Raw genomic sequence first — 18,516 nt, 5'->3', positions numbered from 1 at the left:
GATGTCTACAAAAAACAGCTTTTTTTTTTTTTTTTGGAATGCCGTGCACGTTTCCCATCCAATCATGCAACTTTGTTTAAACGATCTCCATTGGTAGGCTCTCCTGTATTGAAAGTTTTGTATCAATCGCTCATGCGATTGCGGAGAAAGCAAATTTAAAAGAGAATAAAGGTGCAAAAGTGAGGGCCTCGTCTGGCAACATGGTCGAGGATGGGTGTGGTGTGGACGCCTATTCGGCAGAATAAAATACATATATATATATACTGTATATCAGTTGATCATTCCCGCCAGCTTCCTTTTTTGAATCCGCCTGCATTTTTTCATTATTTTGTCAAACGTCCCGAAAAAATCCACATCTTTGTGTACAACTCTTCCACCATTCTTTGAATGGATAATTTTCCCGATGTCAATAATGAGGTTTTATAGCTTCTTATGTCAGCGTCGAGAGCTGTACTGCCGCCTTTCGTTCACTGTCCTAACATATTGTATGCGTGATATGCGAGCAATACTGATTTGTGTGCGTCTGCGTACATAAGTTCCATCGCTGCCACTGCAGTAAAATTCAATAATGCAAAAAATCAGTAAAAATCCGATTAAAATGATGCAAAATATGACTGGTTTTAAAACCACAAAATTGTGCAACAACTGTAGAGCTTTTGTGCGACAAATGTCAAAGGCTTTTCGTGCCTCCTGTCAAAGGCTTTTGTTACACAACAAATTGTGCAACAGATGTAGAAATGTAAACGTGGAGCCTTTTTCCAGCGGTTGCCAAACCATTTAAAAGGGGGTCTTTATTTTCATGATTTAGCTTCATTTTTGCAGATGGTTTTCATCTGTTTGCAAATTTGGACAGGAACTAAAGTCCTGAAGCCATGGTATGTGAGAACAGTTTTGATGGGTGACACTCGCCATGTGATGTTTTTTATTTATTTAGTTATGAGATATCGCCTGCCACCAAGCCTTCAACGCCACTCTAGGTTGGGGCTACACAAAGGAAAGTATAGCTATTAGACAGAAAGGAGGCATCTATTGACATTCCTCTTGAATTGAGGTAGGTTAGGATATAGGGGAAAGCAGGATGCAGGTAAACTGTTCCAGAATGATGCCGTGTGGGGATAAAGAAAGGAAAGAGTTAAAGTTTGGGTTTTTAAACAAAAATGAAACAAACGAGCAAGCACGAGCGCAAGTTCTGAATCACACTCCTTCAAGACACGAGGAGGAATGCCATCTTGTCCATATGCCTTGCTTGTTTTTTTTTATTGTACACCGCTCCTTTCCTATGCCATCTGCAGGCATTGCAAAACGTCATTAGCAGGCACCGAAGGGGGCTCGTCAATGACGCACGCTGAAAGGGAGTACTCAGTTTTCGCTCTGGTTGTTTTCTTGTTTTCTTGTTTGTTTTCTTGTTTGTCCGGGCGATATCTCAGCCATTTTTGAGCCAGGAATCTGAAATTTCGGCACAATAGTGAGCAAGTCCCTTGTCAAAAACGCTATTTTTTCTTTTTTAATTAATCAATTAATTGAAGAGTTATTTAATTATTTGCGATTAATTAAGTACTTATTTATTTCCTTTCTCTTCTGGCCATGATCTCAGGCACCTTTTGAGTTAGGAAGATGATATTTGGACATGCCAATGACAAAGTGCTATCAAAATAGCTATCAAAATAGTAAAAGATATTTTTGATTTATTAATCAATCAATTAATCAATTAATAGATTAATTATTTAATTATTTGAGTAATGACTAAAAAATTGTATTTTTTTAAGTTACAGATTCTGATGAAATGGTGGTGGTTTACGTGTTCTATAAGTGTATTGATTAATGATTTCAATTTTTAATGATTATTATTTATTTATTTTCATTTTTAATAATTTCTTAATTTTATTTCTCATCTGGGCAATATCTCAGGCACCTTTTGAGCTTGGGAGCTGATATTTGGATATGACAATGACCAAGTGATTTTGCTGTAAAGGGTATTTTTGATTTATTTATTAATTAATTAATCAATATTACTTATTCAATTATTCGATGAATGACTTAATTTATTTATTTATTTTTAAGTTACAGATTCGGATGAAATGGTGGTTGTTTATATATACCATGAACCAATTGATTAACTATTTAATTTTTTATGATTATTATTCATATATTTTCATTATTAATCATTTATTTATTTTATTTCTCATCTGGGCAATATCTCAGGCACATTTTGAGCTTGGGAGCTGATATTTGGATATGACAATGACCAAGTGATTTTGCTGTAAAGGGTATTTTTGATTTATTGATTCATTAATTAATCAATTAATTATTTAATTATTCGATGAATAAATAAAAAAACCACCTTTAGAGGCCATTTTTCCCTGCAAGCAGGGGTTGGCCTTTTTCGGGAACCGTGGTTGTTGTTGTTTTTCGGTCCCCTTTTTGAAGCAATGTTTTATGGCCGGATGCCCTTCCTGACGCCAACCCTTTTTGCCGCCTTTAACGACAAGCAGGGAATTACCAGTGAACTGGTACTCAATTTGCCGACCTCGGAAGGATGAACAGGCTGAGTCAACCCCCCTGGCGTTAATTCAGCGATTGGACCGGGATTCGAACCCAGGATCCTAGGATCCTAAGCCGGCACCCTAGCCGCTAGCCCAACACCAGGGATACAATTATTCGATGAATGACTTAATTAATTTTTTTTTTTAAGTTACAGATTCGGATGAAATGGTGGTGATTTATGTATTATATTAGCCAATTGATTAACTATTTAATTTTTTTATGATTATTATTTATTTATTTTCATTATTAATTATTTATATATTTTCTTTCTCATCTGGGCAATATCTCAGGCACCGTTTGAGCTAGGAAGCTAATATTTGGACATGACAGTGACCAAGTAATGTGACTATAAAGGATATTTTTGATTTATTGATTAATCATTTAATGGATTAATTATTTATTGATTAATCTTCTTTTTTTTTTTAATGACTTATTTAATTACAATTCTAAAAGATATAGTTGCGGTTTTGTGAATAAAGGCAACCCCCCCATATTTAGTTACACCACAACATGTAGCCTCGTATAGTTAGTTATTTATTATTAAATGTAAAGCATCGTCCCCTTTCCAGTGTTAGGATGCGTTGATATGTGTTGAGGCAGGCAGGATAATAGCAGGCCTCATTGAAGCCTAAATGCCTCGTCACAGGACTAGGCCAGGCCCTGCAGGCCCGAAGGAGGGGCTAAAGGGAGTGGCCAAGGAGGAGCAGTGAGCAACCAATGGGAGCTAAAGGGAGTGGCCGAGGGTGACCAATGAGGGGCTGTCAAGAGACGTGACCCCAGGCGGCCAATGGAGGCCCATGGAACATTCAAGTGAGGTTTCAGGGGGTTATAAAACACGGCCCAGACTCCCCGCTCGCTCTCTGACTCTCTGCCAGGCTCTCTCTCTTGCTGGCTCTCTCTTCCTGGGTATACACTCTCTCGCGCTGGTCTCCTGCTATACTCTCCCTCGCTCGCTTGGCTCCTGCAGACTGAGCGCTCCTCTGGTTCCTGCTACGTGCACGTTATCGATCGTCATTCCTGCCGCGATCATCTCCGGCTGTGGTGTCCCAGGTTGGAGCGATTCTCGGGGCTTCCGTCCAACGAGCCCATTCGCACGAGCTGCACGACCGAGCCCATCCGGGCGAGCTGCACGAAGCGGCTGCGCTTCTTGAGCATTACCCTTTTCCTTCCCTTCCCCGAACGAATGAGGGCCCTTGTCTGGGAACCTAGGTAAGGCCATTAAGATTCTTCACTTTGTCCATGTTCTGTAAATACTGTGAATAAATACTGTGTTTTGGTTTCCAACCTGGCCGTCATCGTCCTTTCCATATTGACCTAGCATCGCCCCGAATTAAAACCGCTCGATCGGGTTCGATAGTGTTAACGGCACGAGTTACGCGACACACAACCGCTCGGGCATCCAGGATCAGTGTGACTCGTGCGGGGTTCAGTCCCCGTTCTCACAGCTGCATGTGTCTGAAGGTATTCTGGTGGTGACCGTTAACCCTTCCACGCGTAGCTGCGGGCTCAGCGGCTGGAATTGCTTAGCAATCCGTCCACCACTAGTGTAGTTGTGGTTGTTGGCCTCGTGGACCCGGAATTCGAGGGGGAGCAGGGCTTAAACCCCCCTTAGTATGTCGCCGAACCCAGGATCCGCAACAATACATCTTCGGATGAAGCACTAGTGGTTTAGTTATGCTTGCTATTAGCCATTGATTAAGAAAATATTTTATGATAATCTTTTCTTGATTTTAATTATGCAATTAATCAATCAATTATTGTACACCTCTCCCTCCCAATGCACTCTATGAGCTGCACTGCGGTATTGCCAGGCGCCACAGGCACCCTGGCAATGCCACGCTGTAGGATATTTAATTATTTGGCATGGGGGCGGTGTATTTTGAATGTATCTGTACTTGTTTTGAATAATGTTGGGATGAATCTCTGAAGTTGTCTTTCTTTTCGTATGCAGCGTCAAGTCGGTTTTTCTTGAAGTCAGGTCGGCTTCTTGACGGCCACTGTTAACACGTAACGCAGTGCTACCTGCGCATGGTCGTGTAGTCAGCGACTAAACCGACTACCCTTACTGGCTTGCCAGTGGGAAGGGTGATTTTGCCAACATGCAGGACTAAAAACAATACCTGTTAAAGGGCGAATGACCTCCCTTAGTGAGCCAATGGCCATCCAGTACAGAGATGGTGCCTCCTTAAAAAACACCCATCCGGTTGGAGATTGATTTTTAGGTAGTAGGTTGAAGACAGCAACCGCTCAGGGTAGTACGAGCTTTCTGACTTAGGAGCGTTAAAAGTGGTGCCCGGAACCATCTTACACTCTCCGTGTCAAGATCGCTGGTCTTACTTACTGTCTCACTCAAACTTTAGCTACCGGGCTAGCTTCACTCTCTCTTTCTCACAAAAAACATCATCCACCTTTGATCATACACTTCTCATACTCAGTTTCACTCCTGACCTTTTATTATCTCTCTTTTATTTCTCTTTATGCAGCTCTTATATTTAAGGCCTTGCCTCGATGAGGACTATATAGTCCGTGACTGGAACCTTCAACATAAAAAAGTGGAATTATTAAAAAGGAAATACGTAGATTCTTTCATGGTTGGAAAAAGGTTTTTGATCATTTTTGTAAAATGTTGAGGAAGTAAAATTCCAATCTTATTCTTATCTTTGGATAGAAATCAGTTTGAATACTTTTGCGTTCATTTGCTCATTATTTTCTTTTTCCAAACACGAATATGAAGAAGAGTGAAATGAAATTGTTATATCATCAGTATCAACACGAGGTATGTTTTCTCATCACTTGCTGATTTTAACTTCTGTGAGGATGTTGGTCACTAAGTACCAAAGTGACTTTTTCCATTTCTTTATTTCCTATGTTGTTTCTTGTTTCTTGTGTTGTTTTTAGCCTGGCGTTGGCTTCGCGGTTAGGGTGCCGGCTTGGGATCCTAGGATCCTGGGTTCGAATCCCGGTCGATTGCTGAATTAACACCAGGGGGGTTGACTCAGCCTGTCATCCTTCCGAGGTCGGCAAATTGAGCACCAGCTTGCTGGGATGAATGATCCCGGTGTGTACCCCGGCTTAGAATAGGTACACTGTATCCCTGTGCATCATAAGAGCGTGACCAAGGGTTGGCGTCAGGAAGGGCATCCGGCCATAAAAACATTGCCTCAAACAGGGAACCATGATTGTCATGGGGCCCGCAAGGTCCAACCCCCGCTCTAGCGGGGGAAAATGGCCTTAAAACGATCATTCATTCATTCATTCTATGTTGTTTCTTGTGTTGAAGGTGAATGCTGTTTATTTGTGATCCAGGGATTGCATCTTACTGTTGTGTTTCAGTTACAGTACAACAAGAAACAGCATGATCATTAATTTTATTGCATTTCTGCTTCAAGGATGAGCAAGCATTTCGCCACCGAGCACCATTGCTTAGCCACCTGTTCTTAATGTCTGGAAGGGAAAACCATATTTTTTAAAACCCCAGAAATAAGCCCTCGAATAACAAGTCAAAACAGCGAAGCTTTTCGTCAAACTTGGATGTGATTGAACAGGAGTAGAAGTAATTACTAGAAAGGTTCTTCAGAAGTTTGCACCTCTTCACCCGTCTTTTCCCCGTTCACAAAAACTTCTGTTACAATTTGTATTCTCCTCCTCTGCTCAACTGCAACACAACACATTTTGTTCGTTATTGTAAAAAATTCAATCATTTACAAAAATATCATAATTCATGAAGCATTTACTCACCTAAACTACAAAAGTGGATTTATATATTTATTTTTTGGGGTATTTTATTGTATTTTTTTTTTGTTTGTTTTTTTTTGTTTTGTATTGGAGAAGACCCCAATTCTTTCGTTGTAAATGCATCATATAGCGCCACCCGGTGGTATCCGGTATTTCAAATAATCTTCCCTTACAAAAAGAAGGTTTAAATAACTTGATAATTTGCATTATGGTGATCTGATTGAGTTAAAATCTGAGTGAGAATAATTCGAAATTTTCAAAATGTCCAAGTTCACTCATTTTAAAGGAAGGTTCAAACCAAGTCACCCGACACTTCGCAGTGAAGTGGAAATGATTTTTGCTCACGCCATATTTACAAGCAGCAAGGATGGTTAATGAAGGTGATGTTTGCTGACTTCCAAGCAAATGGAAGATGACCTCAGGCAAATGATGGAATGGCTAGAGCAGAATATGTGTGAAGCACGACATGCCGTCTTGTGATTAAATCCATTATCATAGTGATGGATAAAAAATGCCAAGTGAGATATAATAAATATAATTCGTCGTCTGTCTGTCTGTATGTTTGTGTTTTTTGCAAAGGCCGCATGGCCGACAACCACAAAATTTGGCACACAGCCCAAGTCTGATCCAGGGATTGTCCTTAGGGTATTTTCAGTCACCACCTCAGTCTTTAAAGACTCTGAAGACCTCTAACACCTGCCTTTGCATGCTTTTTCCATGCTTGAGATAATAGATTACATGCTTGAGAGAAGACTTTTCACATGCTTGAGAAATTAGACCCTGAAGACTCCTAAGACTGTTTAAGACCCTTAAGGCCTCTAAGACCACTAAAACCCTTTAAATCCCTGAAGACCCACAAGACACTTTATGACCCTTAAGATTTTGAAGACCCTTTAGTCCTCAAAGACCCTTTTTACCCCAAATATCTTTTAGACCTCCAAAGACCCTTAAGAACTTTCAGACGTCAAAGACCCATAAGACCCCAAATAACCTTTTGACCCCAAAGATCTGTAAGAACCTTGAAGACATTGAATACCCTTGAGAACCCTTTTACCTTTAAGACCCTTTTGACACTTTACACACCTTTAGATCCCTTCACTCTTTTGACCTTTTTACCCTTTAGACCCCAGAACATTTTGATCTTTTCACCCCTTAGACCTTAACACCACTGTAACCCCATACATTCTTCAGACAGATGAGACAGCTTGGCCCCTTGACCATTTAGACCGTTAGACCACTTGGACCTTTTTAGACCCTTTTTAAATGCTTGAGAGACGAGACCCTTTTGACCCCTTCAACACTAACTACGATTGGAACGTATCCTTTAGAGTGTTCAGACCATCTAGAACCCTTTAAGCCGACACCACACTAACATGAATAGTCTTCTTGCAAAACACAGACTATAGTTTTTTTGAGCAAGTAATGCGCAAACTTGACACACCCAGAGGGTGATATCTAATTTATAAAGAAGAAAGTTTGTTTGTTCGTTTATGCATTCGGACTCTGCAGGAACCAGTGCAACCAAACATTGCATACCCTCCTCTTTCATCCAGAGGAAGGTCAAGGGCTATGTTTGGATAATAAAAAAATGACCCCAGATAAAACCAGATAATTGGCCTTCAGGCCTCGACCAGGTGTTGTGCTTATGCACTGCCTGGGTTTTTTTTTCTCCCGGGAGTGATCGAGTAATATGTGTTGTGAAGATCGTATGTTAATTTGTTGTGATTTGTTCTCAACAACACAAATTTAATGATTAGAGGGTTTAATTGAATTTCCCTGGGCAATACCAGGTCAGGTACTTCAGCCAGTATACAGTTAAGTTTTAGAAAAAGCTATTTTGTAGACATTGGATGATAACACCTTGCAAATTAACACTGCAAATTAAATAATTAATTAATTCCCCTCTCTCTTCAACTCTCTCTCTCTCTCTTATGTACCATACTCTTCACAGAACGTTGGTACTGCTGAGGCAGATTTCTGAGCAAGGATTAAACTGGGTAGTTTGACATTGCCTTCCCAGTATCCAAGCAGTAGTTAGAGCAGGAATTTGGAATTTGGTCATGATGCCGGTGATAGCTAGCCTACTCTTCACAGCGGACACCATGGGGTGTTTATCATTCACTAAATAAAACCGGCAGATGGGACGTCCGTTTAGCATCCATCCAAGCGACGGCATACACATGAATCACTCTGCCTGTGCAACGCCAGGATAATAGTTTAGAGCTGGGTCGGGATTTAAATCCAGGCTAGACGGCTTAGGTACGAGTGTGCGTACCCCTAGGCCTTCCTATCAGCCTCCTCATTGGCTCTAGTTTTCTTCATGAAAATTTCATTGCATTCATTGTCCAAACGAATGTTAACCTTACCGACAGGTTCTTTTGATGCTTTGTTTTCATGTAGCCTGGAAATTAGAAACACATGATGAGCAAGTTAAAATTGAGTATTTCACACCATCGAGTAATTACACCATCCAGTAAAATGAAAATTATTACAAATCCTTACTCTGTCTTGATGACTTCTGTGGAAGAATCGTTGCGAGTTTGGAAGCGGAGCAGTGGGAGGGGGAGGGATGGACAGAGAATATCCAAAGTTACTTTCAATTTCAACCCTTAAAATACACTTTAAAGATCTCTGTTCGTCGATGAGGACATAATAATGCATAATAGTGACCTTTGTATTCCAGATATAACAACAACTTTGGTAAAATTTGATTTTGACTTGATTCGCTTAAATACAATTTCTTCATTCAGAGGATGATTCAAATGAATAACCATTTTAGTTTTGTAACACTGGAGATGTAACTGTATAGAGACATGAATATCGTATTGGAAAAGTACATGGATGTTCCAAGTCGTTCTAAGAACAAGACAACAATCATCCAAGAAATGCAAATGCGTTTTCTTTTCTACATAAGTAGAAACATACCCTAATTAGAAACATACCCTAATTAGAAACATACCCTAATTAGAAACATACCCTAATTAGAAACATACCCTAATCTACACATACCCTAATTAGAAACATACCCGAATTAGAAACATTCCCTAATCTACACATACCCTAATTAAGAACAGAGTATTCAAATAAACACCCCCTCCTCCCCTCCAAGTGTTTGGCACTTGTTTATCCTTCAGAATCTTTATCCATTTGAAAGCAGAGTTCTTGCATTCGCTGGGACTTCTTAATTAAAGGTATGGTACTTACGTTCACTGAAACCTCCAGACCCGAGACTTAATCCTCCAGACCCGAGACTTAATCCTCCAGACCCGAGACTTAATCCACCAGTCTTGAGACTTAATCCACCAGACCCTGAACCTGTTCCTCCAGATCCTGAACCTGTTCCTCCAGATCCTGAACCTGTTCCTCCAGACCCTGAACCTGTTCCTCCAGACCCTGAACCTGTTCCTCCAGACCCTGAACCTGTTCCTCCAGATCCTGAACCTGTTCCTCCAGATCCTGACCTCATTCCCTTTGATGATGAAGATGAGGATGATGACATTTCAACTCTGGAGAAAACATTATAATATCATGATGAGAAAGGCTTTCAGTATCTTCAAACAAATAGAGAGTGCTTTACACTTGATGTGTTGTAGTTTTGTTTTTTGGGGGGTTTTACACATTAAAGAAAAAAAATTAAAATACCTTTTTATTTTTCACAATTGACACACATTGCTTGGCTAGAAATGCTACAAAATAGCTTGTTAAGTTACCCGCTGCCTCCTCCATCCAGCAAACGGCGATATGTTTCAATCTCAGCTTCAAGCTGCATCTTTTCATCCAGGAGTTTGGCGTAATCACATTTCTGGCCGTTGATATCCCCGCGTGCGCTTGCAAGGTCTCCCTCAAGTTGTTCCAACCTGTTCAGATACGATTCCAGTTCACGTTGTTTTCTGCATCTTGTGTCATCCAGCGTGTCTTCCAAAGAGGGAATCTAGAATACAGAACATACTCTAACTTTATTTTTTATAAGGACGATAATTGTCACATAAAACAGACACCTGAGTTTTACTTATCCAGCTTACCTGGCCTCGTAAAGTTGCCAGCTCACTCTGTAGGACCTGCATACTTTGTCGCATTTCAGTGACCTCATTCTTCGAAGACATTGCAGCTTGGTTTTGTTGGACTGCAACCTGCTGCACCTGCTCAGCCTAAAATAACATTTCAAGGTAATGGAAGGAACAATTTCATCATTGGCACGCATAACTTAAGTAACATGATGTTGTTATTCCAACTACAACTACGTTGCTCTCACAATGTCTAACTTTTACAAAAACTGACCTGTAGTTGAAAAGCTTGTTCAGCCTCAGCCCTGTTCCTTTCTATATCAGCTTCATATCTGCTTCTCATATCATCCAACATCTGCATAATGTTTGGACCTTGTTGGGCATCAACCTCCACAGACATGCTGGAACCAGAAATCTGCGCCTTCAATGCTGCAACTTCCTAAAGGGGGAGAAAGTTGAAGGAGTTTATTGAATAATGTCCATATATATTCCAAGTAAAGTTGTATTTCCGACTTGTTAAAATGCCATATTTCTATGACGACACATATCTTATCTTACAATAACAGTGATAAGTTATACTTTGTGTATTTCTCAATAACCATGTCTTCTGACCACACGAACTGTGTTGAGCATTAATTTTGTGCTGACATTCTTTATTCCATTTTACATGGACATGTGGCCCACCAGGAAATATCACCACCACAGTCTGTTAACAACAAACGGGGCTGATATTTTAGAGAAGAGAAAGCTTTAAAGAACATAAGAAATATCAATCTATCATCTATCGTATTACACTTCAGAAGTCCTGTGATCAGAATATTGTTTAGCAACGATTATTACCTCAAAGAGTTTCTCACAGCAGAGAAATCAACATATTTACTTTGATAAACGTTTTTACTCATCGCAGGCAAACCATTTTCCACCACCTTATATTTACATTGACGTGTTAAATAATTTCTCATGAAATATCAAATAATTGTAGATATTGCGATTTATCTCTTCCATGCTTGATTACTGCAATTCACTCTCTGTTGGTTTACTTGCCAAATCCCTTCAAACGCTGCAATATGTTCAGGATAGTGCTGTATGGGGTTTAACCAAAATAAGAAAATAGAGCACATCACTCCTGTGCTGGCTTCCTTGCATTGATTGCCAGTGAAATATCGAATTTAGTTTAAAATTTCACTTTTGGTTTTAAGATTTTACATGGCACCTGCCTCACATATTTGGAAAGTTTACTTGGCCATTGCACACCCACATGCACCCTTAGGTCGAGCACTGTCGGTCTCCTATCTGTGCTCAGGATGTGGTTGCCCACAATGGCGGACCGGGCTTTTTGCTCGGTTGCACCCCACCTATGGAATAAGCTACCAGATCACCTGAAGGCATCCAGTTTTATTACAGGTTCTATATCTCGGCTTAAAACCCACCTTTACTGCCTTGCCTTTAAGTAACCTGCTTTGCAAAAAGTACTGGTCAACGATGTTATTATTTCCACTGTATGCAATTTGATTTCCCCCGCCCCCCCCCCCCCTCCCCTTACCCCCTCTCCCCTATTTATCAGAAGACATTGTATTTAATGAAATTTGATTCTATATTTCCATATATACTGTACTTGTTTTTTTTCTGTAATTATAGTCTACTATACTTTGATTCTTGTTACATTTCTTTTTATTTCTTTTTTCCTTGATTAACTGATTTTCCTAAATTCAGTGCTTTGAAATTTCTTTGTATTTGAAAAGTACTATATGTAAATAAAATTTCTTATTATTACCTCCGCCACCAAAGGTGGATGGAGGTTATGTTTTCACCCCTGTCTGTCTGTCTGTCTGTTTGTTTGTCTGTCTGTCCGTTTGTGAACAAAATATCTCAAAACGTTGTGGACGGATTCGGACGAAATTTGGGAGAGATGTAGCGTATGTGACAAGGACGAAATGATTAGATTTTGGAGAAGATCTGGATTCAGATCCGGCTACGAGAAATTGTTAAGTGATTCTTCACCATTGAGTGATAGGACCAACCAGGCGGAGGTATGCTCTCTACTGAGTGCCGTTCTAGTTATTATTATTATTATTATTATTATCATTATTATCATTATTATTGTTATTATTATTATTATTACCCTCGCCAGAGGAGAGGGTATTGCATTTGAGACCGTTTGTTTGTCTATTTGTTTGTCTGTTTGTTTGTCTATTTGTTTGTTTGTCTGTTTGTCTGTTTGTCCGCAGAGAATAAATATGATTTTCTCTGCAACCGTTGGTCCGATTGACACGGAATTTTCACCATAGGTGCAACTCCACCTGTAGAAGTTTTTGATCATAATTATGACGTCATAAGTCACGTGGTTCGGCCGCCATCTTGGAAAAACCGAAAAGTTTGCACCTCGAAATTTGCACGAAATCCCATCTCCACTGCCTCTGACATCAATTCTTCCTGGGAATTCTTCCAAAGCAAACTGCTCTCTCTCATGCACAGATTTATCCCATCTCGTCTTCAGATGTCTTACCCTTCCTCCCGTCCATGGTACACTGAATCTTGTGGTGAGGCAGTTGCCCTGAAACAACTTGCCTTTGCCTCTTGGAAGGCAAATCCAACTGAAGGCAATCTCAGTTCCTTCCACCAAGCTCGGAACAAGTGTGTGTCTACCCTCAGGAGTGCCAGGAAGCACTATCTCTCCACACTCAAGAATGAACTCTCAAACCTGTCTCCTTCCTCCGAATCCTGGTGGCGTCTGGTCAAATCCGTTTCTGGTGTTTGTTCCCCCTCCATCCCCTCCCTTACCTCAAATGGCCACACAGTTGACATCGCACGTGACAAAGCCGAATGCCTCAACTCTGTGTTTGCCTCAAAATCTTGTGTCCCAAACCCATCTCTCTCTGTTCCCACCCTTCCCAGTCGAACCCAACTGCTCCTGGACTCTGTGTCCTTCTCTCCTGACAAGGTGGAGGAGTTTTTGTCTAACCTCGACTCTGATTCTGCAATTGGACCAGACGGCATCAGCCCACGGGTCCTAAAATCCTGCTCTGCTGCTCTATCTCACCCTCTCTCTGTCCTTTTCACCCTCTCTTTTGCTCAAGGTCATCTGCCAGCATCCTGGAAATCAGCAAACATTACCGCTTTACACAAAAAAGGTGCAAAAACAGATCCTTGCAACTACAGACCAATCAGCCTGCTCCCAATTATCAGCAAAGTCATGGAATCCATCATTGCTTCGGATATGAAATCTTTCCTCTTCTCCAATGGCTTGATCTCTGATCATCAATTTGGTTTCAGACCAGGTCACTCTACTCTGGACATGCTGCTTCTGCTGTCTCAACAATGGATGGAGGTCCTCAATGCCAAACAGGAAATCAGAGCTGTCTCCCTCGACATATCACGTGCCTTCGATACGGTCTGGCACCCAGCTCTGCTCACCAAACTCTCCTCCTATGGTATCCATGGAAATCTCCATGCATGGCTTGCGGACTTCCTCTCTGGTCGTAGTCAACGTGTGGCCCTGAATGGATTTCTCTCAACTCCCCTTCCTGTTCAGGCTGGAGTTCCCCAAGGCAGTGTTCTGGGCCCTGTGCTTTTTCTGGTCTTTATCAATGATCTCTCCGACTCTCTGGAAAATCCTCTCTATCTCTTTGCTGATGACTCCACTCTCTGCCACTCCATTCCTCTGCCCTCAGATCGGCAGTCTGCAGCCTCCTCACTCTCTGAAGACTTGGACAAAATCACAGACTGGTCAAACAAGTGGAACATGTCTTTCAATCCTGACAAATCTCACACTCTTACTATGTCTCTCCGAAAAGATCGACTGGACAACCCTCCCATCTACTTTCTCAACAATCCTCTCCAAGAAGTTCTGTCGCTCGAGCTTTTGGGTCTCACTATCTGCCATGATCTTTCTTGGGAAAAACCACATTTCCAACCTGGCCTCCAAAGCCAGTCGCCGACTGGGCATCCTCCGTCGTGCGAAGTCCTTCCTCGGCACACCTGAGCTCCTCACCACATACAAGGCTTTCATCCGCAGCTCAATGGAATACTGTTCTCCCCTATGGGCCGGTGCTCCTGCCTCACACCGAGATCGGCTTCACGCTGTCGAAACCAAAGCTTTCAGAATTATTGGAATCTCCCGTGATGAAGCTATCTCTGAGGGCCTTTCACTCACTCACCGCAGGCAGGTAGGTGGTCTTTCTGTCTTCTACCGACTCCTCTCCGGCCTTGCACCCCCAGCTCTCTCTGTGCTCTGTCCCCCAAATATTCCTACAGGTCGCACAAGATCTGCCAGCAACTCTCTGATGGTTAAACTGCCGAAATCTCGGCTCTCTGCTCACCTTCACTCTTTCATTCCTCTTTTCTCCCGCCTCTGGAACAAACTCCCTCACTCCCTTCAATCCCACTCGTCCCTCCAGGTCTTTAAAACAGCTGTTCACCACCATCTCTTATCTTCCCCCATCTAAAACCTTGATCTTTTCTACCCCTGCTAATTCACCCCAGATCCACCTTGTTTGAAATTCCAACTTCTTTCCTGGAAGTCCTGGCAGTGTCCATATGTTTTGTACCTCTCCCACCCCCTCCCCCCCCCCCCCTTCCCATTCCCCGCCCCCAATGCCCTCTCCCTCTCACAGATCTCTCGATGTCTCCATGTCTCTCGGTACCTGCTCTCAAAATAATGTTGTGTTTGTGTCCTTCCTCCTCTCTCCCCATCTTGTCTACCGCTCCCGATGTTTTATGTGTCGGTTTGTCTTTCTGTGTGATTATTGTTCGCTCTTTCATGAGCCTCGATCTTGTATACAAAAAAAAAATACAAAAAAAAAAAAACCTCTATATCTCCGCAAGTGCCGAATAGAAAAAATTGAGACATGGCTCATTGTAAAGAACTCTCCATGGGGAATAAAATATGTTAATGATGATGTCGTAGGTGCCTCCATTATGACGTCATAATTCGACAAGTACAAAACTTCATCCGATCAAGATGAAATTTCTTGAGCATAACCTAGGAATAAATTCGTTTAGAAAAAAAAAAAATTGGGGTCATCGGTCACATGGTCCAGCCGCCATATTTGTTTTAACACAAAAGCCTTAAAAACCACTGAAAATACAAGTACAAAACTTCATCCGATCAAGATGAAATTTCTTGAGGATAATCTCGGAATAAATTAGTTTGGAAAAAAAAATGATAACGTCATCGGTCACGTGGTTCGGCCGCCACATTTGTTTGAACACAAAAGCCTTATAAACCACTGAAAATACATCCTGGCGAGGGTTTGCAATCTCTGATTCCTCTTTTTCTTGTTATTATATTGCAAAATGAGTATATTTCTTGACGAAAATAATTGCTTAAATTTTACATTTTCTTGGAAAATATGAAATTCCATCGAATTTCCATCCAATTATGAAATTCCATGAAATTCCATCAACGGTTTTTGGAATGTTTCTGGTGAAAGAAGAAGTATTCAAACCTCCGCATGGTTTTTCTTCAAGAAGTCCAACTCATCCTGCAGTGCCTCCAGCTCTCCCTTCATTGATGAAGTTGCCATCGTGTACTCATCGCGCAGTCCGTGCAAGTTGTCGATATCAGCTTCCACAGTAGTGCGCAAAGTAGTTTCGTTGTCCAACCTGCAATCAGCGGAGCATTTTGATTTCACTTTTGAGAAGAAATCCAATTCCATGAATTTACTGCTGGATCCAGTAAAGGGGAAGATATGAAGTGAAATTCACGACAAAACTCAAGGTCTCATTGTACACATATTCCAACATTTTTTTGTTTTATAGCTGAATCCCAACCAACGTTAACAATTGTTATCTAAGAATAGATGTAACTTATAGACATATCCAGTGCCTCAATTCAATTTTAGTGCATTTCAACTCTGACAAAACAAATCTGCACAAGATGATACTTAGCAGATCTGTTCAGGACACAAACTAGGATTGTTGTTCATGATGGTGGGTCATGCGCAACATCTGCGGTCTCACTTGGTTTTAAAGTCGTCCGCAGCGAGCCTTGCATTGTCGATCTCCAGGCTGATTTGGGCATTCTCCATTATTTGATTATGAATCTACACACACAAACACATGAAAATACATGATTAGATGTTAAATTATTTTTGTTTTAATCATTAATTATTCCTGACCAGGTAAGCAGCAATGGATCAAGTGCACATACCTTGGCTCGTAAGTCTGCGATGATCCCATAGTATGACTCGTAGTCTGAGTCTTGTGCACCTTTACCTTTCAACAGTTCCTTGATCTTGAGTTCTAGTTCTGCATTTGCTTTCTCGAGGTTGCCAACCTTATTCATGAAATTGGCGAGACGTTCATTAAGGGATTGCATGGCTTGCTTTTCATTACCTTGCAGACCGCTTGAAAAGCTTAAGCCTCGTCCACCTTGTCCACCATCACCACCACCACCACCAGCACCACCACGATAGGTGCTCATGCTCCGACCTGAACCGAAGTTATTCAATGAATTAGAGCTGAACTGTCGCGAACTCATCTTGACTGCTGAAAAGGAACACAAACGAGCTAGTTCTGACAAAGCTTCACTGGAAGTTCTGGTTTTCTCCTCATGGGGGTGTTGCCTTTATATACACCACCGGTAAGATAACCTTTCATTTGGATGTCATCCAACAGCAAAATATTTCCTCAAGCCAATCTCTGTCATTGTTAACAATGAGAATTCTTTCACCTTTCTCCACACGTAGAAATGGGTGTTGTCCTTGTCATAATAAGAATCTCCTTTCATGAGTTCTAAATTTGGAAGAAAAAAAAATCACTTTTGTTGATTATTTTTAGTGTGGTTATTAATTTAATTGACAGTAACTATTGTGAAATAGACCGTGCTTATTGCTGTTCTGAGTCCATTTTTTTCTTCTTCTTTTTTTACAGGAGTGAGGTTCATGGAAGAGCAAAGTAGATCTGACAGTGGGACAAACAGCATGGGAATAAACAATCAGGATATGTGGAAAGGGATGAGGGCAGTAAACACTGAAACGAGTAAGTATAAGATGGTTGGGTTCATGAAGGTTAATGGGGGTAATAAATATAAGACATAAATGCATGGGAAGAACATAAGGTGGCAGCATACCACATGCTTGAGGTCCTGGAAGGATGCGTGAAACAAAACAGCCTGTGGAAGGTGGTCCCATAGCTGGGAGAAGCGAGGAATAAAAGTTTTGAGGTATGCAGTAAGTATTGATTTTGGAATTTTAATCAAGAGGGGGTTACGAGAAGAACACATGCATCAGTAGATAGTGATGGTCGGAGGACCCACAAGCCCTTGTTTCTCACAAAGCATCTTGTTTCTCACAGTCTGAGAGTCCTTTAGGTGCTTTTTTGCAAACTCCAAGCGGGCTTTCATGTGTCTTTCACTGAGGAGAGGGTTCCGTCTGGCCACTCTGCCATAAAGCCCAGATCGGTGGAGTGTCGCAGTGATGGTTGTCCTTCTGGAAGTTTCTCCCATCTCCACACAAGATCTCTGGAGCTCAGCCAGCGTGACCATCGGGTTTTGGTCACCTCTCTTACCAAGGCCCTTCTCCCCCGATTGCTCAGTTTGGCCGGGCGGCCAGCTCTAGGAAGAGTCCTGGTTGTTCCAAACTTCTTCCTTTTAAGAATTATGGAGGCCACTGTGTTCTTTGGAACCTTCAATGCAGCAGAATTCTTTTTTGTAGGCTTCCCCAGGTCTGTGCCTCGACACAATCCTGTCTCTGAGCTCTGCAGGCAGTTCCTTCGACCTCATGGCTTGGTTTTTGCTCTGATATCCATTGTCAGCCGTGTGACCTTATTTAGACAGGTGTGTGCCTTTCCAAATCATGTCCAATCAATTGCATTTGCCACAGGTGGACTCCAATCAAGGTGTAGAAACATCTCAAAGATGATCAAGAGAAAGGCACCTGAGCTAAATTTCAAGTGTCATAGCAAAGGGTCTGAATACTTATGTCAATGTGATATTTCAGTTTTTTCTTTTTAATAAATTTGCAAAACTTTCTAAAATCCTGTTTTCTCTTTGTCATTGTGGGGTATTGAGTGTAGATTGATGAGGGAAAAATGAATTTAAACGATTTCAGCATAAGGCTGCAACATAACAAAATGTGAAAAAAGTGAAGGGGTCTGAATATGCACTGTATATATATATATTGTTGCGGATCTCACCGTCGGCCCTTTTTCCCCTTACCAAGGGGGGGAATAATCCCCTTGTCTGTGACTGACCGATGTGAGTCCTGAAGCTGCCCAGCTCCCTCCAGAGAGG

General features: G+C 41.4%; 1 protein-coding gene across 3 annotated transcripts; it reads right to left on the bottom strand.

The window, feature by feature from the left end:
- Positions 1-5,892: 5,892 nt before the first annotated feature.
- On the bottom strand, positions 5,893-16,963 carry LOC137412711 (keratin, type 1 cytoskeletal 11-like). Of its 3 annotated transcripts, none has more exons than XM_078787045.1 (11): positions 16,435-16,840; positions 16,245-16,327; positions 15,731-15,887; positions 10,558-10,722; positions 10,302-10,427; positions 9,990-10,210; positions 9,721-9,785; positions 9,484-9,636; positions 8,782-8,797; positions 8,646-8,680; positions 5,893-6,199 (listed from the first exon to the last, which is right to left on the bottom strand). In XM_078787045.1, the coding sequence occupies exons 1-11, from the start codon at positions 16,762-16,764 to the stop codon at positions 6,105-6,107; spliced, it is 1,446 nt and encodes a 481-aa protein (XP_078643171.1). In that variant the 5' UTR covers positions 16,765-16,840; the 3' UTR covers positions 5,893-6,104. The 3 variants fall into 3 exon arrangements, with proteins under 3 accessions (XP_078643171.1, XP_078643172.1, XP_078643170.1); XM_078787046.1 differs by having other exon boundaries at positions 9,484-9,594; XM_078787044.1 differs by having other exon boundaries at positions 9,484-9,785; positions 16,435-16,963.
- Positions 16,964-18,516: the final 1,553 nt, after the last annotated feature.

This window comes from Myxine glutinosa, chromosome 11 (genome assembly GCF_964187855.1).
Source record: "Myxine glutinosa chromosome 11, kmMyxGlut1.1, whole genome shotgun sequence".
NCBI classification, from domain to species: domain Eukaryota; kingdom Metazoa; phylum Chordata; class Myxini; order Myxiniformes; family Myxinidae; genus Myxine; species Myxine glutinosa.
This window is presented reverse-complemented; position numbering and strand designations above follow the sequence as displayed.

Excerpts from the sequence above, each read along its gene's own strand:
- LOC137412711 (XM_078787044.1), bottom strand. The coding sequence starts at position 16,764 with ATGAGTTCGCGACAGTTCAGCTCTAATTCATTGAATAACTTCGGTTCA. Across the intron at positions 15,888-16,244 it reads GCGGACGACTTTAAAACCAA|GTTGGACAACGAAACTACTT; the intron begins GTGAGACCGCAG and ends CGCTGATTGCAG. Across the intron at positions 10,723-15,730 it reads TGAAGAAAAACCATGCGGAG|GAAGTTGCAGCATTGAAGGC; the intron begins GTTTGAATACTT and ends CTCCCCCTTTAG.